The sequence below is a fragment of the Ostrinia furnacalis genome, unplaced genomic scaffold (assembly GCF_004193835.3).
Source record: "Ostrinia furnacalis isolate ACB-3 unplaced genomic scaffold, ASM419383v2 OfSCF6002, whole genome shotgun sequence".
NCBI lineage: Eukaryota > Metazoa > Arthropoda > Insecta > Lepidoptera > Crambidae > Ostrinia > Ostrinia furnacalis.
The window spans coordinates 97,943-122,651 of record NW_021136241.1 but is presented as its reverse complement, the minus strand read 5'-3'; the positions used below and the strand labels follow the sequence as shown (position 1 = coordinate 122,651).

The window sequence follows — 24,709 nt, the reverse complement described above, 5'->3', positions numbered from 1 at the left end:
CCCCCCTGTCATTGAGTTTGGTGGGACAGTTCAGTGTGGGTCATCTATAACAGTGCGAATCGGAACAACCTTATCACATTGACAGTTGACACTTTTGACAGTGACACAATTCATGTGTGACAGCTGACAGTAGTAAAAAATGCTGAAAAAGTGACGAAAAATCAAGAAAAAAATGATCTACTGACTGATTCTTGTTTGGTTTAAATTAATTTTGATTCAATCATAGCTAATCATAATTGTTGTTCGTGACGACTATGTGAATATCCACCCGCCATATCTGAGCTATTCGTGCACGCCGATCGCGTGTTCCGCAAGGCTTTCGTGTTTCCTCAGACGCGTTATTTATTAAAAATGAAGATAAATGAGAAGAATTTATCCGCTTTCGCGTCGTCTGCGACTCCGGTGGACCGCGACGGCTGGCTGGACATGCGGGGCGAGATCGGCAAGAGCTACCAGAAGCGCTGGTTCACGCTCAAAGGGAACCTGCTGTTTTACTTCGACAAAAAGGGCGACAAGGAACCTATAGGGGTCATTATACTGGAAGGGTGCACTATTGGTACGTTACTATTTAGATATTAGTATTTCTGTTGATATTTATTTCATGCGGTAAAGTTATAGTTGGGATTATAATGATACTACACAGTTACTACAACAGTACAGGAAAAACCTTAGTTTTAACAGATAAAACATGAACATAACTGCATTTTATACTGAGCCGTTGTCCATTTTAATTTTATTATAAGTAATTTTACAAAACAAACTATAAAGTTTGGTTTTTTTAATGTAGGTAGGTAAATATTTCTTGTGAAGTAAAAAATAAGCAAGAAGGATTCTACATTTTTTCTTTGGTAGAAACAAACTAAAGTGAGGGTACTTTCACTTTTTCTAAATGTGAATATTCATAAAGCTACCTGCAATTTTGATTATCATAGATTTCACTACTATCCAACATGTAGGCACCATCAGAATTATGATAATTTCAATTTTATTTTAATCTTTACTGGTCAAATTACTTTGTTGTAATGAAGGATAGAGAGAGATATCATCTGTGTTAAAAAAACACTGATTAATTTTTAAACATTTCAGAATTAACAGAAGAAGAGGCGTACAGCTTCAAAATAGTGTTCCAGTGCGAGGGCGGGCGAACCTACTACCTGTGCACCAACTCGCAGGCCTCCATGGAGACGTGGATGAAGGCGCTGGCCTGCGCCAGCTACGACTACATGAAGCTGATGGTCGCCGAGCTGCAGCGACAGCTGGATGAGGCTCAAGGTAATTAATAATCTTATTTCCTAAAAGGCTGGCAATAACAAGTTATGTAAAAAATCCAAGTGTACATAATTTCAAAGAGATGTTATTATAATAATGTTCATGTATTCTTATGTACCTAATTACCAACTGCCTAATTACTCTTGGCTATTATATAAATAGTTGGTTTGATAAGAATTTTAAAGTTAGTGTACACCCAACAAGGGCTTATCTTTAGTTTAAATAGACCTTGATTTCTTGGGACATTGACAAGGACAACACACCCATAGAAGGTGGATAAGTATTGAAGATACTAAAACTTTTTGTAATTCCTTACAATTATGAGAAAAAAAGGGAAATCTTATTATTTGTTGAATACTATACTACTAAATTTTTGACAGTTTGGTTTTTTTTTCAAGTTGTTTATTAAAAATTTAGTTTGAGAAGCTACTCTTCTCACTAAGAAATTGTATTTATGATAAAATTTTTGATATGTGTATTTGACTGTCAATTTGTCACATATCATGAGATCCTTATTTATTTTATTTTTTTAATTTCAAAATATACATCTTATGATGGCCATACACGTTAGGGTTTGCATGATGGTTTTGACCGTACATGCTTAACCGACATGCAAATCCTAGCGTGTATGTTATAAAACTGTACAGTTATTGGTGCGTGTACATGCAACCTAACGAATATCAAAAAAGATATTTTTGCCGCTCGGTTATGTTTGCGCACATGCATAACGGAGCGTGTGTGCGCCCTCTCATGCTTGCATGCACAGTTTTCTCTCAGTCTCCTATAGTCTGTGGCAGTGAATGGTGGTGAATATTTAAGACACATGTGTTCTCCCTGTTGCAAGAAATCTTAATGTTACTGCTAGGTTTGGGCTGTGCGTATATAGATCACTGTCAGTCAGTCACTTTTGAGTTAAATAAATTTATATTGTACATGTAAACCCTAACGTGTATGCGTTGTAGATAACTCGGTTATACCTGTCGGTTAAGTATGTATGGTCGTAACCATCATGCAAACCCTAACGTGTATGGCCACCATTACATGCAATACAGATAGCATAGTAATAATGTGTACATTAGCCTAGAAGTTATTTTTTGCCTTTTCCATTCTTAAAGTATTTTTTGTTTAATTCTTGACACAGCGGAGGCAGCGGCAGAAGCGGCCGCTCTGGTGACCATCACGCCGCCGGAGGAGGAACCTAAAGCACCTCCTAGAGGGCAGCGCTACAACCCCTTTAATAGAGGCCTGGAGACCGAGGGCAAGGCCGTGCCGGGCAGCCGACATCGTGAGTAGCAAATTACTTATTTGGGTCGCAAAGAGAGGGCCGTTTTTAATAGTAGCTGTGGTATGCTCTTTTGGCGTGGCATAGTAGCAAACTTTATACATACTTTTAGATTCAATATATTTTTTACAGAATGTGATATGGGGTGAAACTGTATTGGTGCTGATTATTATTATATTGTTTGATATTTGCACAAGACTTAATCATCTCTCACAATAAATACCTACAATATCGAAGCACCTGTAACGAAATTAATGTATTAGTTTTTGCGGTGTAGTACCTACATAGACGTGGGCGTCAGACGTCATAAGCTCATAAGGTGTCATAAGCTGCCAAAGACGTAAAATTACCTAAATGGGATTAGTCACGATCCGCCCAAGGACGCGTTCTATAGAGAGGTATAGACGTGTAATCGTCCTCGTTTAAACGTTACCAAAACCTTGTCTGTATATTCAGATACAAAATAAAATTAGCTGCCGTATTTATATTATTTTTGTTGCTTTTTTGTAACAAAACACTTATAAATGAGCTTAACAATATACAAAGTCACACACAGGTTAAGGTTACTATTTTTTTTTTTCAAGAGCAGACACACTCGGTCTCCTTGATCTCCTATCTTTTCTTATTTAGGGCCGCGCATGAGCTCAGCACGTCGCCCCATTGGGATCTTTTGTGCTTCCCTTTACCTTTAATCAAGTGCTTGGGTGAGAGGGACCCATAATTTTCTGGTGCCGGATAAGCCGATCCCAGGAGACCCATCCTAGTTCTAGCTAGCGCATCGCATTCACACAGTAGGTATTTCATGGACTCCGCAAGTTCTCCACATGCTCGACAGCTGTCGTCCATAGTTAGATGCATCCTTGATCTCAGCACAGCAGGCGCAGCATTTGTTCGTCTTTATTATTAGAGACTAACTAGCGGCCGCCCGCGACTTCGTACGCGTGGAGCTCGTTTTACCCCCGATACTTAGATGGCGTTTCACTGCTTCCCCCGTATGAATATTTACGAACGTCAAAGAAAGTAGTTTGTCCTGCGCTGTAGATCAACCAATGACGATAGATGACGCTTTTTAGAGACATCTTATTTATTTATTGAAATTAATTTGTCACATTACGTCATACATTATAGCCTGTATGTTAATCTGGGTTATAAACAATAATACTGTAAAGTTTCAACAAAATCCGTTCAGTAGTTTTTGCGTGAAAGAGTAACAAACATCCAGACATCATGACATCCAGACATCCAAACTTTTGCCTTTATAATATTAGTAGGATTCGCCTTTATAATATTAGTAGGATAGGATAATATCTAACTAGATATATTTTTATTTCAGACAAAGAGAACCTTCGGCCCGATGTGCCCCGTAAGAAAGTGCCGTTCCGCGACATCCACACGTCCTACGGCCGCCGCATACTGGCCGACCGGAACGAGTGGCGAGCCAAGATAATGAAGACCAAAACTGAGTCCGACAAGCCTCTAATACAGCTGTAGAGTAAGGTAGAAACTTTTTGTTTACTTGACTAGGGCTAGGGAGGCGATTCTCAAAAGATTCTCGAAGAAATCGATAATGTATTTTTAAATAGAAATAGAATATGGGTACCCTTCTCCTCTTATTGAAAATCAAGTGAACTTGACCACGTGAACCTGGAGATAATCATCGAATGAATATTTCGAGTATTTAAAAGATCTTTAAGTTGAAGTTAGTACGGATGACACTGCAATAATAATTAAGTGACATCAGTGTTTTTTTAATTAAATTCCGAAGATTTTTCACACGAAATATCAACATGTTGCTGCATCACGAGAATTGCCTCCCTGAGATGTCTCTTTCCCTCTTTATGAAATGAGTTTTAGTTATGGCGCAGTTACACTATGTGGGAAATTGATCGAGACATGGCAAACAAGCACTTCAGTTAGTTTCGTCGTGCGTCACACATACTTCGGTGTGCCGTGCTCGCGCTTCGTCTTGGTCAATTTCCCGCGTAGTGTAACTGCGCCATTATGGGAAATATACATAGTTGAATGAGCAATAAAAGATCCTTATTCATAGTTTTATAATAGTCACCTTGACAGACCATCTAAGTACTGCAGTACAACCACAACCAGACATAAATGCCACCATGCAATGGTTTTTCTTTGGTTGTCTATGCCATATGTTATTTTAAATAACTTTACTACATATTTGTAATAGTTTTATTGGCAGTATTTTTAAAGGAATTAATTTTAAAGAATCAGATCGTGAGTGCGTAATGACGAAATTCTATATTATTTTAAATGGATAGAATTATGTGAAATTCTGAGAAATTGCTTGGTCTTTCTAAAGACTTGTTCTAACAGGAGACTAATTTAAACTTGAATTATTCAAGGGACTCTTCGAAATGTTACCGCGATGACATATTCTGTGATATAAAGGAACTCGATCTAACTGAGCAGGTGTAAATATTATTCATAATGTGGGAGATACGGTTGGAGATATACTCATATTTGGACATTATTGCTGGAATGAATTTTATTACTCAAGTAAACGCTATACACGCGACTCGATTTTTTTTTACATATTAGTTGACTGTGCGACGGGGCGGCCGCAGTGAGTGTGCGAGCGCGACAGCAATATAATTACGCGCGCGCGAGCGATAAGGATGGGTAGCCTGGAGTCATTGGCGAAATTATATGTGTTCGGCGACCGAACTTTAGTTTATTTTGTTTAGTACATATCAGATTGATTTTGGAATTAGGTCGCATGTGTAGCGGTCGATTTAATCCATAAGATAGGAAATCAGGATCACCATTTTTGTGTTCAAATAAATCCTGACAAAATAGGTTATTATCATAATATACATAATATTCTATAGTCATATACATTTTGTGAAATAAAAATCATAAGTTCATTTTAAAAGTGTTTGTTATAATTAAGTTTTATTAATTACATTGGGCGCGTTTGGCCGAAAATAGAATTTGTAATAAATTGTAAGCAAAGTGGTGATTACTATAGCAACTGCCGAAAACTTTAGCCTATTTTTGGCGAGGACACGTTTGCTAACTTCAATAGTGACGTTTTTCATACATTTTTTTAGCATTGATAGCACTTACCGCTTAGTGATCGCCATTTTTCTTATAATCGCTTACAATTCTATTTTCGGCCAAACGCACGCATTGATTATCGTTTTTCTATTTTAAAACTTATTGCTTTTTGTATTCAACAACTTGCCTTAACAATGTTTACGCTTAGTAATTTGTAAATAAAACGAGAATATTGTATTAAGTAGTTTATTGTAAAAATCTTTGTTACATAAACAAACAGTTTAACGTCAACTGATACAAAGGGAGAGCCGACACTAGTGAACAGAGTGCTTAGTGCGAGTTTGAGACTCTCGTGTTGAAGTAAACGAGAGGCGCTATCTGGTGGTGAGTGAAAGAAACACTCTTTCTAAACAGTTTTTTCTCAAAAGTGTAACGTTTTTATATCCATCTCGCTCCCACTAGGCACCCTGCGCCTGCGCGCGATGCGACCCACAGTTTTGGTATACATGTTCAAACGCAACTAGACAACATTGAGCAATACGATACATAACTATACATGCCCCTAGCTCACGGCGCGACGCGAGTGACACTCTATACACAACAAAGTGAGTTAATACAAAACTTGTGGAAGACAGAGTCGAATGCCCAGCTAGAAATATGGTAACGAGATAACACGATGACACAAGGAATAGGTACCGGTGATAAACACGATCATAATTTAAAAACTCTAAATAACATGTTCAAACGATATATGCCTCTATAATATAATATGCGTTAAACATCGTTTTTAGCAGACATACGCAGTCCGTACATTAGCCTCTGATAAAGAATAATACTCTGTTAAAATATATACCTATCTAACGTTTTTGGAAAACAATAAAACCCAGAAAACACGTCAGGCGACATCATGTTAAACGCACGGATATAGAAACACTTCAATGTTATACGACGAAATATTATCATGCATGTCCACGAATAAAGACTATGTATAAAATCTACACAAAAAAATTAACGCGAGACGCCGCAGTACTTTGACATTTTTCTACATTGCAGTCACGCCGAATTACGTCAGTGACCTCNGAATATTCTCACTGGGAATATTGCCGGGAACGAGAACTTTCTCAGCGGCACATCTCTACGCGTGTGCAAACAGGCGCGTGGCGGCCCGGACTGATTTGCAACTTGAAGTTGTCGCGCGCTGTAGGTAATTATCTCGGCCGGCATAGGCGAGTGACGGAGGCCTGCTACTATTAAATGTGTAGGTGGCACCATCTAAATTATGGTAATTTCAATTTTATTATAATCTTTACCGGTCAAATTACTTTGTTGTAATGAAGGATAGAGAGATTATCATCTAAGTTTAAAAAATACTGATTAATTTTTAAACATTTCAGAATTAACAGAAGAAGAGGCGTACAGCTTCAAAATAGTGTTCCAGTGTGAGGGTGGTCGGACCTACTACCTGTGCACTAACTCGCAGGCCTCCATGGAGACGTGGATGAAGGCGCTGGCCTGCGCCAGCTATGACTACATGAAGCTGATGGTGGCTGAGTTACAGCGACAGCTGGATGAGGCTCAAGGTAATTAATAATGTTATTTCCTAATAGGCTGGCAATAACAAGTTATGTAAAAAATCCAAGTGTACATAATTTCAAAGAGATGTTATTATTATAATGTTCATGTATTCTTATGTACCTAATTACCAACTGTCTAATTACTCTCGGCTATTAAATAAATAGTTGGTTTGATAAGAATTTTAAAGTTAGTGTACACCCAACAAGGGCTTATCTTTAGTTTAAATAGACCTTGATTTCTTGGGACATTGACAAGGACAACACACCCATAGAAGGTGGATAAATATTGAAGATACTGAAACTTTTTTAGATTATTATGAGAAAACAAAGAATATATGAGAGTCCCACACACATTATATTTATTTTTACATGTAATAAAAAAAATGAGTTTTACATATTAGAATAGAACATAATATTATTATTTGCCTTTTCCATTGCATTCTGTGTATAAACAGAGCTATACGTCTTATTCATTTTACTATTGGTACAGCGGAAGCAGCGGCAGAAGCGGCCGCTCTGGTGACCATCACGCCGCCGGAGGAGGAACCTAAAGCGCCTCCTAGAGGGCAGCGCTACAACCCCTTCAATAGAGGCCTGGAGACCGAGGGCAAGGCCGTGCCGGGCAGCCGACATCGTGAGTAGCAAATTATTTATTTGGATCTCAAAGGTTAGGATGGTATTGTCTAAACTTCTCTTATAGTATAGTTGTCCGACACTGAACCGTCCCAGCTATGACATTTACAGGAGGATGCTACTGGACAATACTAAGTTATTTTTCTGATTCTGATTTTTGTTAGGTACTTGACGTTTTAGCATCGTTCAACTATACTTAGTATGACGTGGTTCTGGAAAAAACTAACATACTTTTTTGATTGATTGATTGATTCAATATATTTTTTACACAATGTGAAATGAGGTAAAACTGTAATAAAGTATTGGTGCTGATTTATTAGAGCTTCATATTTTCCCAAGCCTTTATTCATCTCTCATAAGAAATACCTACATTATCGAAGCACCTGTAACGAAATTCATGTATAAGTTTTTGCGGTGTAGTACCAGTCATCCATCGTCTCGTCACAATTTTTCTCATTTACAATAGTTTATGCCGTTTTTTTATATACGTGGTTAGACGTCATAAGCTACCAAAGACGTAAAATTACCTAAATCGAATTAGTCACAATCCGCCCAAGGACACGTCCTATGTATATGGAGTTTAATCATCCTTATGTAAATGTTGCTAAAAACTTGTCTGTATATTCAGATACAAAATAAAATTAGCTGCCGTATTTATAGTTTTTTTATTGCTTTTTTTGTTTATTCTGTTTTTGTAACAAAACTTTATTATAAAATGAGCTTAACAATATACAAAGTCACACACAGGTTACTGTTTAATTTTCTTTTTCAAGAGTAGACAGGCTCTCGGTTTCCTTGGTCTCTTTTTTTATTTCTCATCTGCATGTTCTCCACATGCTCTACAGCTGTCGTCCATAGTTAGATGAATCCTTGATCTCAGCACAGCAGGCACAGCATTTGTTCGTCTTTCTGGAGATAATATCTCACTAGATATATTTTTATTTCAGACAAAGAGAACCTTCGGCCAGATGTGCCCCGTAAGAAAGTGCCGTTCCGCGACATCCACACGTCGTACGGCCGCCGCATACTGGCCGACCGGAACGAGTGGCGAGCCAAGATAATGAAGACCAAAACTGAGTCCGACAAGCCTCTAATACAGCTGTAGAGTAAGGTAGAAACTTTTTGTTGACTTGACTAGGGCTAGGGAGGCGATTCTCGAAAGATTCTCGAAGCAATCGATAATGTATTTTTAAATAGGAATAGAATATTGGTACCCTTCTCCTCTTATTGAAAATCAAGTGAACTTGTCCTGGAGATAGTCATCGATTAGTTTTGAATATTTCGAGTATTTAAAAGATCTTTAAGTGAGTACGGATGACACTGCAATAATAATTAAGTGACATCAGTGTTCCTTTTATTAAATTCTGAAGGTTTTACACGAAATCCCAACATGTTGCTGCATCACGAGAATTGCCTTCCTGACAGTATCATACGATTCTGATATATTGAGATGATCTATTCATGAAATAGATATAGTCGAAAGAGCAATAAATAATCGTTATTCTTAGTTTATTCATAGTGACCTTGACAGACCATCTAAGTACTGTAGCACAACCATAACCAGACATAAATACCACCATAATAATATGTTTTGTTTGGTTCTCTAAATGGTAGTGCCTTTTTCCTTTAAATAACATTTCTAAATATTATGTATTATATTAACAGTTTTATTGACAGTTCTTAAAAAGGAATTAATAGTAAAGAATCAGAACGTGAGTGAGAAATGACGCGAGCACGGCATAGAAATTCTATATTATTTTAAATGGATTTCTAAGAAATTGCTTGGAGACTAATTCAAACTTGAATTATTCAAGAGACTCTTCGAAATGTTACCGCGATGACATATTCTGTGATATAAATGAACTCGATCAAACTGAGCTGGTGTAAATATTATTCATAATTTGCGAGATACGGTTGGAGATTACTTATATTTGGACATCATTTGCTGGAATGAATTTTATTACTCAAGTAACCGCTATACACGCGACTCTCGACTTTTTACATATTAGTTGACTGTGGTGCGACGGGCGGCCGCAGTGAGTGTGCGAGCGCGACATCAATATAATTACATGCGCGCGAGCGATAAGGATGGGTAGCCTGGAGTCATTGGCGAAATTATATGTGTTCGGCGACCGGACTTTAATTTTGTTTAGTACACATCAGATTGATTTTGGAATTAGGTAGCATGTGTAGCGGTCGATTTAATCCATAAGATAGGAAATCAGGATCACCATTTTTGTGTTCAAATAAATCCTGACAAAATAGGTTATTATCATAATATACATAATATTCTATAGTCATATACATTTTGTGAAATAAAAATCATAAGTTCATTTTAAAAGTTTGTTATAAATTAAGTTTTATTAATTACATTGGGCGCGTTTAGCCGGAAATAGAATTTGTAAGCAAAATGGCGATTGCTTTGGCAACTGCCGAAAACTTTAGCCTATTTTTGACGAGGACACGTTTGCTAACTTCAATAGTGACGTTTTTCATACATTTTTTAGCATTGATAGCACTTACCGCTTAGCGATCGCAATTTTTCTTATAAGCTTACAATTCTATTTTCGGCCAAACGCACCGATAGATTAATGTTTTTCTATTTTAAAACTTATTGCTTTTTGTATTCAACAACTTGCCTTAAGAATGTTTACGCTTAGTACCTAATTTGTAAATAAAACGAGACTATTGTATTAAGTAGTTTATTGTAAAAATCTTTGTTACATAAACAAACAGTTTAACGTCAACTGATACAAAGGGAGAGCCGACACTAGTGAACAGAGTGCTTAGTGCGAGTTTGAGACTCTCGTGTTGAAGTAAACGAGTGGCGCTATCTGGTGGAGAGTGAAAGAAACACTCTTTCTGAGCAGTTTTTTCTCAAAAGTGTAACGTTTTTATATCCATCTCGCTCCCACTAGGCACCCTGCGCCTGCGCGCGATGCGACCCACAGTTTTGGTATACATGTTCAAACGCAACTAGACAACATTGAGCAATACGATACATAACTATACATGCCCCTAGCTCACGGCGCGACGCGAGTGACACTCTATACACAACAAAGTGAGTTAATACAAAACTTGTGGAAGACAGAGTCGAATGCCCAGCTAGAAATATGGTAACGAGATAACACGATGACACAAGGAATAGGTACCGGTGATAAACACGAATCATAATTTAAAAACTCTAAATAACATGTTCAAACGATATATGCCTCTATAATATAATATGCGTTAAACATCGTGTTTAGCAGACATACGCAGTCCGTACATTAGCCTCTGATAAAGAATAATACTCTGTTAAAATATATACCTATCTAACGTTTTTGGAAAACAATAAAACCCAGAAAACACGTCACAAAGGCGACATCATGTTAAACGCACGGATATAGAAACTCTTCAATGTTATACGACGAAATATTATCATGCATGTCCACGAATAAAGACTATGTATAAAATCTACACAAAAAAATTAACGCGAGACGCCGCAGTACTTTGACATTTTTCTACATTGCAGTCACGCCGAATTACGTCAGTGACCTCTAGCTAATATTGAACAATAATAGCCAGTCACATCGAACAAACAAAAAATTTGAATATCACTGCAAATACTACACAATATGTATTTTTATAAATACATCTTTCATATTTAATTTTAATGAAAAGCGTCAAAGCACTGCGTCATGCCCAAACATCCAATAGAGCACAAATGTCATAAATATGAAAATATTTGGTAACGATTCCTTATAGATAAACGGACGGTCCACAGGACAGCGGTCGGGCGACAGAACCGTTAGTATGTACACAATGTTACAATTTTTACAAGTTTGAAACATCACTAACCCAATCATCTAAAAACTAACTTAAGAAATTAGCGAAAGAACTTAAATAACAGAAGGAAAGACATTTAAATAGAAAGAAACAATGTACAAACTAAAGTTAATTAAAATTACGTAAAGAAAACAACACATAAACTTTAATGTTATATACAACTCGTGTGGTGGGTGGGAAAACATGCTGGCCACTTAGTATAGGGAGAACTGTTTTTGGTCTTATTCCATACCTTACGAACTAGGCTAAGCATATAAATATGGGCGTCAGTACTTTAATATATTTAGGTTATCGATGCTTAAAACTAAGCGAATTTATACGACGGGGCAATAAATCGATTAAATATTTGTGATAAGTTACCGATCGTTACGAGTGGTCACCTTCGCGTCTAAATACTTTGTGACTTCGATACTACGACCTAAGCAGTATTAGCTTGTGTTAATATAGTACAATTTCTGTAATTAACGAACAATAAATAGGTTGTTGTTACTGGGACAATACATGGTTTTAAAAACAATTGCGATATTAAATAAAATATCATTAATAAATGAACGATCCCTGGCTACAAACTTAAAATAAGTCGCGCAGCTGTGAAATCAGTAATCGTCATACTATCTCAATAGGAACAAGTTGCTAATTCCACATCTGCTTGCTAAAACTATTACTGTAATACATTTCATCGTGATATTTTGACTATATATCTGTCGCAACGTGCAAATAATATATCAACTACCACATAAAATTACATAAATTTATTAAAATCAAACAATTACGACTGTGTAAAATCATTACCTGAACTTAATCTAATAATAAAAGACATGCTATGCTTTTCATATTCTTAACAAATGTAAAAGACGGCAATACTTTTGGGCTTCGCTAAGCTAGATAATGTTTTTACGTAATCGACGTTATATGTGGGACGTTAAGCAAAGTGGCCAGGTGCTCGCATGGTGGGTGAGACGTGACAATACATTCCGTAACATAATACATGTGAAACTCCTTAACCTTTGGCAATAAGTTCGCGATTGCGTCGCTGCGGGCTGCTGCGGCCCGCTGCGGACTGCTGCGGCCCGCTGCGGACTGCTGCGGCCCGCTGCGGCGCGCTGCGGCTACAGCTCGAAGCGCTTCTTGCGCTCGGCCACCACCCCGGCCAGTGGCGCCAGCGGCACGCGGCTGCTCGCCGAGCAGCGTTGTGTCGCTTTTAGTTCTGGAAAAGACGTTGATATTTAAGAAAAAATTAAGAAAAAATAGAAGGTATGTACTATTTATTGGTAATTAGGCACCATACAAAAATTAATTGACATGAATATTTTTTCAACACCTTAATTGTTTGCAAACTCGTTAGAATCAAATACTTTACACATAAAATTTACATAATATGAAGATGCGTGTAAAAAACCTTCTTAAAATGAACTTGAATACCCACATAAATGTCAATGTATTTGCTTATCATACAAATATTTGTTTCAGTATTTGTAATCTTCACGAAGTTTATCTTAAGGAGTAGAAATTGCTTAAAAGCTTTTTCAAAAAACATGCACTCTAATGCCTTCGCTATAAGGTTCAATCCTCACCTGGACGGGCGACAGCTGCAGATTTCTGGTGCTCTCTGTCTTCGCGAACTGGATCTTGGCCGGGCGCGTCGGTCTCGCTGCCTCCAGCAGAGGACTCGCCCTTGACGATTTCCCCTGGATCAGCAGGTTACAGGTTAGATAATGGTATAATTATACATGTACGTACCTATACAGGGATTGATTTTCATTGGTTGAACAATAAGTAAAGCCTGGTCTGTGAGCACGTAGAATTTCGTCCAATGACCCCAAGCTACCCATCCTTATCGCTCGCGCGTAGTTATGTTGCTGTAGCGCTCGCACACTCACTGCGGGCGCCCGTCGCTCAGTCGCGACAGCAACATAATTACGCGCGAGCGATAAGGATGGGTAGCTTGGGGCAATGGACAAAATTCCACGTGCTCACGGACCAGGCTTTACAAGTTGACGCATGTAATCAACTCGGTATTGGTAAACCAAACCAAACGACGCATGCAGCTCGCGTCAGCGATGGCGATCACTGCATAGAGCAGGGGTGGCCAACTTGATTAGACATAAGGTCTACTGTTTACTAACGAAACTGGGCGATCTAACACTTACATACTTCTTGAAATCTCAAATGGAATAGCATAATTTAGTACACAATCATGTATAGTATTTTTTGCCTTGCCATGATCGACTGGACTAATATTCGCGATCGACCGGTTGGCCACCCCTGGCATAGAGCATACGTCATTATGCGTGCATAGATCGCCGCGACCAATGACAGGACGCGTTGATGTGAACTCATCGCTACAAATTCATACACGATGTCTGATCGCCATCGCCATAGCGCACGCAGGCTGCACGCGTTGGTTTGGCCGAACCTTAACAGCTCCGGTTTAGGCTTGATTAGTATGCGTCGACCTTTACATTCAGGGTACATACATAAACTATTGTAGTTTTGCCTAAAGGAAGAGAAGGTGGTGGGGGCGGAGGCTGATTTTAAAACACGCTACTTTCTTGTAAAGTAAGCGTTTTGTTAGTAGGTAATTGTGCTATTTCTAGTAGTGTGTTGAGTAATATTTAGACCTATTGTAAAAAGCTGAATAATTTTTTTATAGATTTACATTTCGTAGTGTTGGGGATAAATAAGCGATAATAAGTTGTCTACCGTGTAATATTATTATTAGTCCAAATTATGTTACATTAGTTCAAACTGTTATCGTGCACACTCAAACTCACACAAATGAGGAAACTTTAATGACAGCAAAGCTAAATTGGTTTAAAATAAACACTCCATTCCTATAAATGTAATGGATGAATAATATGCAATGGGGAAATCGCGAAACAACACTAGTCTATGGCCTATGTATTATAACTAATAATAAAACCTACTGTGAGTTTACATTTTGATAACCCAGCTTTAGTGTTTAGCCTAAATAAAAAACCTAATAAAAAGTAGTCTAGCTAGTGTAGGTATTTGTCACGGAGATATAGCGCCACCTGGCGACTGACTGACTGTTTTAAAAGTGTAAATTACAACGGACATAACCTCACCTCAGTTGCACTACTTTAATTTGAACCGTATCTAACCGGTGTTAAACAAATTCTATAGTTTGACAGAATTTTGACGTTTGTTATATTTAAAGTAAGATGGTGCAACCCAGCATTAAAAGTATTCAATCTCGGTCATATTTTCAATCGAAAAAATGCCAGTTGGAAGCATTAAGATTTAATCGAGTTATGAGCTTCGTTCCATAGAGGTAAGTAAACTCACAGCAGGCGTGTTCAATTACCTGTATAGATGTTGGCGCGCTGCCAGGCCGCCGCCAGCGTCCGCAGGTGAGCCCACAGCGGCGCCTCCGCCCTCCCATGCTGTTAGTGCACCCGAATGTACCATGACCGTTGCATTACAGTGGACTTTACAACTACTGCGCTCGCAGGAATTAGAAGACGAGTGTGTTTAACTCAGTGGTTCCCAACCTTTATGGAAGAGGGACCGCTTTGTTTAAAGAAAAATAAAGTCAAAGTCTAAATTTCTTTATTTGTATAGACTATTTAATTAGTACTTACAAATCGTCAAATAGTTTGCTCTTAAAGAGCCTCTATAATGTATCATAATATTTTTAGTAAACTAAATGAATCCCAAAAGAAATATTAATTAAATACTCAATGTAACTTTTTACTTTCAAAATCAATACGATTTTTGAGCAAGCATCTTCTTTACAAGTTCGCTCACGAATCGCTCGCAAAGTTCGAAATCTTTCGACTATTTTGACAACTATTTTGACTACTGCGGTCCGCTACTGGTTGGGAACCACTGTATAACCGATAATATACTATCGTGATTTGTTTCAATCGTTAGAGAGAAAAATAGAATTACCATCCACGTGTCCCAATTCGTGCGATTGCCATAATGAATAGACCGAATTTCAAAAGATTTCCAATAGTCTGTATTTACACTGAGAAGTTTTCTAAAATTAGATTTCAATCCATAACTATAAGAGAACTTCAGTAAGTTTTACCAAAATCTGTTCGTACAAGACTAAATATTTCTTTAGTTAACATGACCAACTTATAAAATAAAATAAAAAACAGTTACGAAGTTGGTGACGTTGACCATCAAGAAACTTTAACCAATCAGTGAGAGTTACGTGCGATGACGTCATGCAAGCGTGGGCATTCTAGCTCGAATGTGAGATGAAAAAGCGGTATAGCTAGCCCGAAGCGTGTGCCGTGAACTCGGTGGAGTGCGGGTAGAAAGAGAAAACGGTACATACCGGCGCAGTGTCTTCGATGAGCTGCGAGAGAGTGGACGCTTCCGTACCGTTCTTCATTTCGTTGGCCTCGGAAATGAGGTGAGCGCGCAGCTGTTTGTTTCTGGAAATATCAAAAATTAACTTTTTAGATTCGTTCAATCACTAATATGGAACGCAGTCGCACGCAATCACCAATACAGAGTGATGAAAAAGAATAGGCGTTTTCAAAATTTAACGAGGTACTGTAAGGCTTACGACAATGTCATCATAATGTACCAAATCATCGTCCATGTTTATCGAAAAATAGCGAACCTAATAAAATATAGTCTGATTCTGAAGTAAAGGTTTAGTTCTCGTCCTCTACCATTGAATATGTCCTGGAGTAACTATGCGATTACCAAAGTAATTTAGGGTTCACGCAAGGTTCAGTAGTCGGTCGTATACTATTGAATGTGTCTTGATCTACCATTGAATGTGTCCTGGAGTAACTATGCGATTACCAACGAAATTTAGGGGTCACGCAAGGTTCAGTAGTCGTTCCTATACTATTTATTATGTCTTGAATTACATAGTTTATGTAGGAGTCACTCAAGGTTCAGTTCCTGGTCCTCTATTGAATCTCACCTGGAGTCGAGCTGCATGATGTGGTTGTGCGCGTGCGCCAGCTGCGCGGTGGCGGCGGCGAGGCGCTCCTCCAGCGCGGCCGACTCCACGCACTTCACCGAGTACTTGTCCGACAGCGACAGGATCTCTTGCTTGATTTCTTCCATCTCCTGCCTGTGGGGTGAGATGGGGTTAGTCAGGTTTGAAGATAGTTTGGATTAATTCTTTGAGTACTATTATTTAGATCTGAAGATTTAAAAAAAATACACTTTTTGGACTCAATGAGGGTTTCTGTGATTGCGCTCACCAGGTGGCACCACTGGCGAACTCCTGTCACTAGCGTATGGCTAAGATTGTGGCGCCAACTGGATGAGCAATGAAGCTCATTTGCAATATCAGTACTATCAGTCGCCAGTGGCGTCTTATGGTGAGCGTATTTAAGGAAACCCTTATTCAACTTAAGAGGGGTACCCTCAATCGCTGCTAATTCGTTAAATTACACAACCAGTAACTTCAGTTCACCCCTTGGATTTTATTTAATGGCGATCAAGCTGTAGATCTTGGCTACACAGTTGGTGGGAATAGTCCCGTGCTAATGCTACCTACAACAAGACAACAAATCTAACACTGACTGGTGCCTCAAGCTGAGCTGCGTGATATCAAGGTGGTTCCACCGCGTCAGGTTTGCTTCTGACTAAGACAGTGACGTCAACTGGTGAGCACTGAAGTGGTAGAACTATTGGGTGGTAAAACTATTGGAAACGCTCATTTAAATTTTTGCGGTGCCCTCAATTTTACGTCCGTCATTTCGCGCGTCAGCCCCAACTAATATCTATACTTACTAATATTATAAATGTGAAAGTAACTCTGTCTGTCTGTCGGTCTGTCTATCTGTCTCGCTTTCACGCCTAAACCACTGAACCGATTTTGATGAAATTTGGCATAGAGATAGTTTGAGTCCCGGGAAAGGACATAGGATAGTTTTTATCCCGGTTTTTGAAGGTATAACCTTCAATTTTCCTCCCACTAGTTCGCGCATCAACCTGCAATTGCTTCTATATCTACAACAAGAGAACAAATCTAACACTGACTGGTGCCTCGAGCTGAGCTGCGTGATGTCTGGGTGGTTCCCTCGCGACAGGAAATTCGCCTTGAACTTGTGCGCCTTGCTATCGCGTCGCGTACACCACTAGTAGCGCCACTGTCGAATAGAGTTATCACTCGCTAGATGGCGCTACTAGGGAGTGAAGTCCTGCCACTTGCTTGTGGTGGCTAAGACAGTGGCTCCAATTGTAAACCGCGCTCGGTGCGTTTCTATGAAGATGACCTACTCATTTGTATTTACTCTGCTATAACGGTAGGGGGACTATTGCAGTAAGGTCCTCCTATCACTCGCCAGTGGCGCCAGCTAAGGAAAGTCTTTTAGCTTATACCTTCAATTTTCCTCCCGCTAGGTAGTTCGCGTATCAACCTGCAATTGCTTCTATATCTACAACAAGAGAACAAATCTAACACTGACTGGTGCCTCGAGCTGAGCTGCGTGATGTCTGGGTGGTTCCCTCGCGACAGGAACTCTGCTTTAAACTTGTCAACCTCGCGGCGCACCTCGCTCTCGTGTGCTTTGCGCATAGCGTCCAAAGCGGCCAGGGTTGCGCGCGTCTCCTCGGCTAGGGCCTGCTCTTTGTCCAGCCTGGAATAGGAAAAAAGAAAATTAAAAAATATTTTATGATTTACTTTTTTTGTTTATGAAAAACAGATTTTTTGAACTTTTAATCAACAGACGCCTGGAACAACTTTTTACTGGTTAAAATATACTGGCTTGCTTCCTGTCGCGAAATGAATCGATGTCTAGAACGATTTTTCGTGCGTGCAGCACGCGCGGGATAGCTTCGCCCGCCATCATTTATGGTAAATCTTGACGCGATCTTTTAAACCAAGATCGTCGATTTCTTGGTTACTTGGTTTATACTGTGACCAGAGTCAGTGCGGAAAGAGAACAATATTTTTTGATGCCAACAGTTTTTATAGCCTTAGGATATCGGCATCTGTTTAAACTTTTTATTTTACTACTTGCAAGCACTATGTTAAACAAGCCATCGATATAGATTATTATCGATAGATTCGGTAGATGGCGCTGCTGTTTAACACCAAGCGAGATGTTCGTATGCAAAAGTGACCAGCAATACATGCCGTGTGGTTCAGGCAGAATAGGGAAGGACCATTCTCAATCGCCTCTGGTAAATTTAAGAGTTGTGTGCCTGCAGTGGAGTTACACGTTAGTTTAATATATTTAATTTCAAAATGTCCTTTTAATCCTTCAAGGCCCGCGAATCTAGACACAATAGATAATCAATTGTTATGATTTTAATGAATGCCGTCTGGGACTCAATTACTAACCCCCTTACTAATTAATAAAAAGTTACACATTTGTTGAACAATGTTTTAAAATGACATTTCCATACTAAACGTCACTTTAAAACTGTTCAACGAGCGTGTAAGTTTTATTAGTAAGGGGGTAATTGTTCAACGCGTGTGTCAATCTCTCTATTAGCAAGGCCTTAAAATGACTCAGATGAAATAGTTTGTGTCAAACCTGAGCTGCTCCCTCTCGGCGCGGTGCTTGTCCTCCATCTCGCGCACGATGCGGCGGTGCGAGCTCTCCATGGCCAATAGTCCTTTTTCACACAGCGCGCGCAGTTGCTCGATTTCCTGCTGGTAGCGCGCGCGCAGACCGTCGCCGTGCGTGTCCGCAGCTACTGCGCTCTGGGGAAGATTAATTGGGATGTGAGGTCATTGAAGAGGTTTTTGATAGACGCTACCTTGTCACTTTACATGGTGAAGTTATATGCAATCAGACATTGTGTACCCATTTCCGACTATGTCTCGTTCTATCGCAAAGAATCGCCGTTTGATGAGAGCGAGAGAAAAAACGGAAATGGGTAGCTGGAACTGTGGCTCACTGTACATTGTGCTTATTAACAACATTTGGAAGACCATCTTCTAATTATGATCGTAACGAAAGATGACTTTATTTTTCTTGACTTGGCAAAACTCGTGTCATTGTAATGGTGCGTTCATACTGGGCGAATTTGCTCGCGCGGCACGCTGGTCATCCTGCTCACTCTGCTCTTGAGTGAGCAGGATGTTGAATTTGCCGCGCGAGTAAATTCGCCCAGTCTGGACGCACCATTACAATGACACAAGTTTTGCCAAGTCAAGAAAAATAATTAACTTATTGTACTCGTGTGATTTACAATCCGATCGAGTTAACTGCGAAGCTGGCAGCCGTGACGTCACATAGACGCTCTGGTACAGTGCGAGTGCGAGGCAGAGTCGCATTCCAGCGAGGGTGCAGTTACCTCGATCGGGTTGTAAATGATACGAGTACAATAAGTTACAAATAACATTATTGTGTAGGTTATAAATAACATTATTCGATTAACACTCAAGTCCACACTGACCTGGTAAGCGGCGCGCAGATTCTCAAGCTGCGCCGAGTACTCGGAGTCGAGCGCGGCCAGCCGGCGCTGTAACGTGCGCGCGCGCTCCCGCAGCGCCGCCCGCTCGCGCTCGTGCTGCGCCTGCAGCTGCGCCCGCGCGCGCCGAGCTGCCGCCAGCGCGCCCGCCTGCTGGGCCAGCGCGCACTCGCCGCGCGCGCGCTCCGCCTGCAGCCTGGGGGAGAAGAAGGATTATAGTCTTTTTCACGTAAGATGATCCGTATGACACTTCAAGGTTATCCATATTAAGCATACTACATATTATTATGCAGAATATTTTTGAAAAAATATTTGTATTTTATTAGAAATATAATAAAAAAAAATTAACTACNCGCTGCGGCCCGCTGCGGCGCGCTGCGGCTACAGCTCGAAGCGCTTCTTGCGCTCGGCCACCACCCCGGCCAGTGGCGCCAGCGGCACGCGGCTGCTCGCCGAGCAGCGTTGTGTCGCTTTTAGTTCTGCAAAAGACATCGATATTTAGAAAAAATCAGTATTGCAGAAATATAAGGTAGGTACTCTTTATTGGTATTAGGTACCATACAAAAATTAATTGACTTATTAATATTTTTTCAACACCTTAATTTTTTGCAAACTCGTTTGTAGCAAATGCCGTTTGTTATTTTTTCTTTACCTTAAGGAATTACCCAAATTAGGCAGACCTTTTACACATCAAATTTACATATGAAGATATAGATGACCCACGCTGAACTGTCCCGCCAAACTCAATGACAGGGGGGCGCTACCATCGTTCAACTATATGGTTTCCAACATGGCAAAAATCTGAACCAGCGATCCGGTATTGACGGTGGCGCCCCACTGTCAATGTCATCGACAGGACAGTCCATTATTTTGGAACTATACATATAAAATCTTCCTAAAATGAATTTAAAACCTCCATAAATGTCAATGAATCTGCTCATCATTGAAACAAATATTTTTGTTTCAGTATTTGTAATCTTCAAGAAGTTTAGAACGTCGAACGTAAAAATTGCTTACAAACTTTTCCAAACACGACGTTATACAATTTAGCACTCTAATGCCCTCGTTATAAGGTTCAATCCTCACCTGGACGGGCGACAGCTGCAGGTTTCTGGTGCTCTCTGTCTTCGCGAACTGGATCTTGGCCGGGCGCGTCGGTCTCGCTGCCTCCAGCAGAGGGCTCGCCCTTGACGATTTCCCCTGGATTAGCAGGTTACAGGTTAGATAATGGTATAATTATACATGTATACAGGGCTTGGTTTTTATTTATAATAAGTACAAGTTGACGCATGTAATCAACTCGGTATTGCTAAAACAAACCAAACGACGCATGCAGCTTGCGTCGGCGATGGCGATGGCGATCACTGCATAGAGCAGGGGTGGCCAACTTGATAGACATAAGATCTACTGTTTACTAACGAAACCCTGGGCGATCTAACACTTACATACTTCTTGAAATTTTAATGGAACAGCATAGTTTAATACACAATCATGTATAGTATTTTTGCCTTGCCACGATCGACTGGACTAATATTCGCGATCGACCGGTTGGCCACCCCTGGCATAAAGCATACGTCATTATGCGTGCATAGATCGCCGCGACTAATGACGCGTTGATGTGAACTCATCGCTGCAAATTCATACACGACATCTGATCGCCATCGCACGCAGGCTGCACGCGTTGGTTTGACCAAACCTTAACAGCTCTAGTTTAGGCTAGATTAGTATGCGTCAACCTTTACATTCAGGGTACATTTTATCTATTGTAGTTTTGTCTAAAGGAAGAGAAGATGGTGGGGGCGGCGGCTGATTTTAAAACCCGTTACTTTCTTGTAAAGTAAGCCCTTCGTTAGTAGGTAATTGTGCTATTTCTAATAGTGTGTTGAGTTATCCATAAACCGATTAAACAGCCGATTACAAATTTTATAGACATACACTTCAAAGTGTTGGGAAATATAAGTGAAATGATTACCAATAATAAGTTAAAGTAAAATATTGTACATTAGTTTATCGTGCACACTCGACACTCGAAACTGACACAGATGAGGAAACTTTAATGACTGCAAAGCTAAATTGTTTATATTAAACACTCCATTCCCAAATGTAATGGATGAATGCAATGGGGAAATCGCGAAACAACACTGGCCTATATTTCTATAACCTATGTATTAATTAAAACTAAATAAAACCTACTATGAGTTTACTTTCGATAACCTTACTTTCGTATTACCAGCCTTCGGTCATAAAAAATACCTAAAAAGCCATTATGCTACTTATGCCCATTTCACCATCAATCCCTATTATTTAAGAAACCCCTTTGAAAACAAAATTTCTGTTGTGTTACCATAGGAATTACTTAAAAATTAGGGATTGTTGGTGAAAACGGGTTAACGGGGAAACATTAGTCCCCCAAAATATTTAAATATGTCACCAGGGATTAGGCCGCGTATCGAGCTCGAGTTGATAGTGTGACTAAAGCCGGTTTTGCATTACGTGCGATCCCAATCCGTATTAAATTGGCAACGTCAGTATCGATTTAAACTTATCTCCGTATACGCAATGCTTAATATGAGATTCGTTCTCTAATACTGTGGTAAGTAAACTCACAGCAGGTGTATTTTACCTGTATAGTTGTTGGCGCGCTGCCAGGCCGCTGCCAGCGTCCGCAGGTGAGCCCACAGCGGCGCCTCCGCCCTCCCATGCTGTTAGTGCACCCGAATGTACCATGACCGTTGCATTACAGTGGACTTTACAACTACTGCGCTCGCAGGAATTAGAAGACGAGTGTGTTTAGCTCAGTGGTTCCCAACCTTTATGGACGAGGGACCGCCGCGCAAAAATAAAGCAAATGACTCCCAAAACAAATATCAAACACTGAATGTAACTTTTAACTTTGAAGATCAATACGATTTTTGAATAGAATAGAATAGAATTATTTTTATTCGTCTAATACGATTTTTGAGCAAACATCTTCTTTACAAAATCCAAATCGTTCTTGTACGGGTTACCGCACATAATAATATGTTGCATATGTGCACTATTTTGACTACTGCGGTCCACTATTGGTTGGGAACCACTGCATTAACCGATATACCATCTACTGATCGTGATTTGTTTCAATCATTAGAGAAAAAATAGAATTACCATCCACGTGTCTCAATTCGTGCGATTGCCATAATAATGAATAGACCGAATTTCAAAAGATTTCCAATAGTATTTACACTTAGAAGTTTTCTAAAATTAGATTTCAATTCATAACTATAAGAGAACTTCAGTAAGTTTTACCAAAATCTGTTCGTACCTTGTACTAAATATTTCTTTAGTTAACATGACCAACTTTTAAAATAAAAAGAAAAAATAGTTACGAAGTTGGTGACGTTGACCATCAAGAAACTTTAACCAATCAGTGAGTTACGTGCGATGACGTCATGCAAGCGTGGGCATTCTAGCTCGAATGTGAGATGAAAAAGCGGTATAGCTAGCCCGAAGCGTGCGCCGTGAACTCAGTGGAGTGCAGGTAGTAAGAGAAAACGGTACATACCGGCGCAGTGTCTTCGATGAGCTGCGAGAGAGTGGACGCTTCCGTACCGTTCTTCATTTCGTTGGCCTCGGAAATGAGGTGAGCGCGCAGCTGTTTGTTTCTGGAAATATCAAAAATTAACTTTTTAGATTCGTTCAATCACTAATATGGAACGCAGTCGCCAATACAGAATGATTAAAAAGAATTGGCGTTTTCAAAATTTAACGAGGTACTGTAAGGCTTACGACAATGTCATCATAATGTAACCAAATCATCGTCCATGTATCGAAAAATAGCGAACCTAATAAAATATACTCTGATTCTTAAGTAAAGGTTTAGTTCTCGTCCTCTACCATTGAATATGTCCTGGAGTAACTATGCGATTACCAAAGTAATTTAGGGTTCACGCAAGGTTCAGTAGTCGGTCGTATACTATTGAATGTGTCTTGATCTACCATTGAATATGTCCTGGAGTAACTATGCGATTACCAAAGTAATTTAGGGGTCACGCAAGGTTCAGTAGTCGGTCCTATTCTATTGAATGTGTCTTGAATTACATAGTTTATGTAGGAGTCACGCAAGGTTCAGTTCCTGGTCCTCTATTGAGTCTCACCTGGAGTCGAGCTGCATGATGTGGTTGTGCGCGTGCGCCAGCTGCGCGGTGGCGGCGGCGAGGCGCTCCTCCAGCGCGGCCGACTCCACGCACTTCACCGAGTACTTGTCCGACAGCGACAGGATCTCTTGCTTGATTTCTTCCATCTCCTGCCTGTGGGGTGAGATGGGGTTAGTCAGGTTTGAAGATAGTTTAGATTATTTTTTTGAGTACTATTATTTAGATCTGAAGATTTAAAAAAAATACACTTTTTGGACTCAATGAGGGTTTCTGTGATTGCGCTCACCAGGTGGCACCACTGGCGAACTCCTGTCACTAGCGTATGGCTAAGATTGTGGCGCCAACTGGATGAGCAATGAAGCTCATTTGCAATATCAGTACTATCAGTCGCCAGTGGCGTCTTATGGTGAGCGTATTTAAGGAAACCCTTATTCAACTTAAGAGGGGTACCCTCAATCGCTGCTAATTCGTTAAATTACACAACCAGTAACTTCAGTTCGCCCCTTGGATTTTATTTAATGGCGATCAAGCTGTAGATCTTGGCTACACAGTTGGTGGGAATAGTCCCGTGCTAATGCTACAACAAGACAATAAATCTA

At 39.8% G+C, this 24,709-nt stretch overlaps 3 protein-coding genes across 9 annotated transcripts in view; 2 read left to right on the top strand and 1 right to left on the bottom strand.

Moving 5' to 3' along the window:
* The first annotated feature begins 127 nt into the window (after nt 1-127).
* Nucleotides 128-6,281, top strand: IPIP (Inositol phosphatase interacting protein). Of its 2 annotated transcripts, none has more exons than XM_028317023.1 (5): nt 128-556; nt 1,087-1,272; nt 2,411-2,554; nt 3,885-4,048; nt 5,114-6,281. In XM_028317023.1, exons 1-4 carry the CDS (start codon nt 352-354, stop codon nt 4,040-4,042), a joined length of 693 nt encoding a protein of 230 aa, XP_028172824.1. In that variant the 5' UTR covers nt 128-351; the 3' UTR covers nt 4,043-4,048; nt 5,114-6,281. The 2 variants fall into 2 exon arrangements, with proteins under 2 accessions (XP_028172824.1, XP_028172823.1); XM_028317022.1 differs by lacking the exon at nt 5,114-6,281 and adding an exon at nt 4,918-5,107.
* A 508-nt stretch (nt 6,282-6,789) lies between these two features.
* On the top strand, nt 6,790-10,472 carry LOC114361827 (sesquipedalian-1-like). The gene is made up of 4 exons (XM_028317024.1): nt 6,790-6,854; nt 6,967-7,152; nt 7,637-7,780; nt 8,727-10,472. The coding sequence occupies exons 1-4, from the start codon at nt 6,827-6,829 to the stop codon at nt 8,882-8,884; spliced, it is 516 nt and encodes a 171-aa protein (XP_028172825.1). The 5' UTR covers nt 6,790-6,826; the 3' UTR covers nt 8,885-10,472.
* The window catches only part of LOC114361825 (protein outspread-like), a 56,863-nt gene continuing 42,621 nt past the window's right edge, over nt 10,468-24,709 (bottom strand). For 3 of the 6 annotated variants that reach the window (XM_028317015.1, XM_028317018.1, XM_028317016.1), the window contains exons 11-15: nt 24,111-24,263; nt 23,519-23,618; nt 22,601-22,679; nt 21,064-21,177; nt 20,337-20,456 (exon numbers count right to left, since the gene is read on the bottom strand). In XM_028317015.1, coding sequence (XP_028172816.1) covers nt 20,359-20,456; nt 21,064-21,177; nt 22,601-22,679; nt 23,519-23,618; nt 24,111-24,263 — 544 coding nt within the window. In that variant the 3' untranslated portion in view covers nt 20,337-20,358. Of the gene's footprint in view, nt 12,815-13,181; nt 13,296-14,935; nt 15,015-15,919; nt 16,020-16,522; nt 16,676-18,020; nt 18,192-19,094; nt 19,265-19,962; nt 20,174-20,324; nt 20,457-21,063; nt 21,178-22,600; nt 22,680-23,518; nt 23,619-24,110; nt 24,264-24,709 lie in introns of those variants that run through there. The other 3 variants (XM_028317017.1, XM_028317021.1, XM_028317019.1) reach the window with 3 other exon arrangements.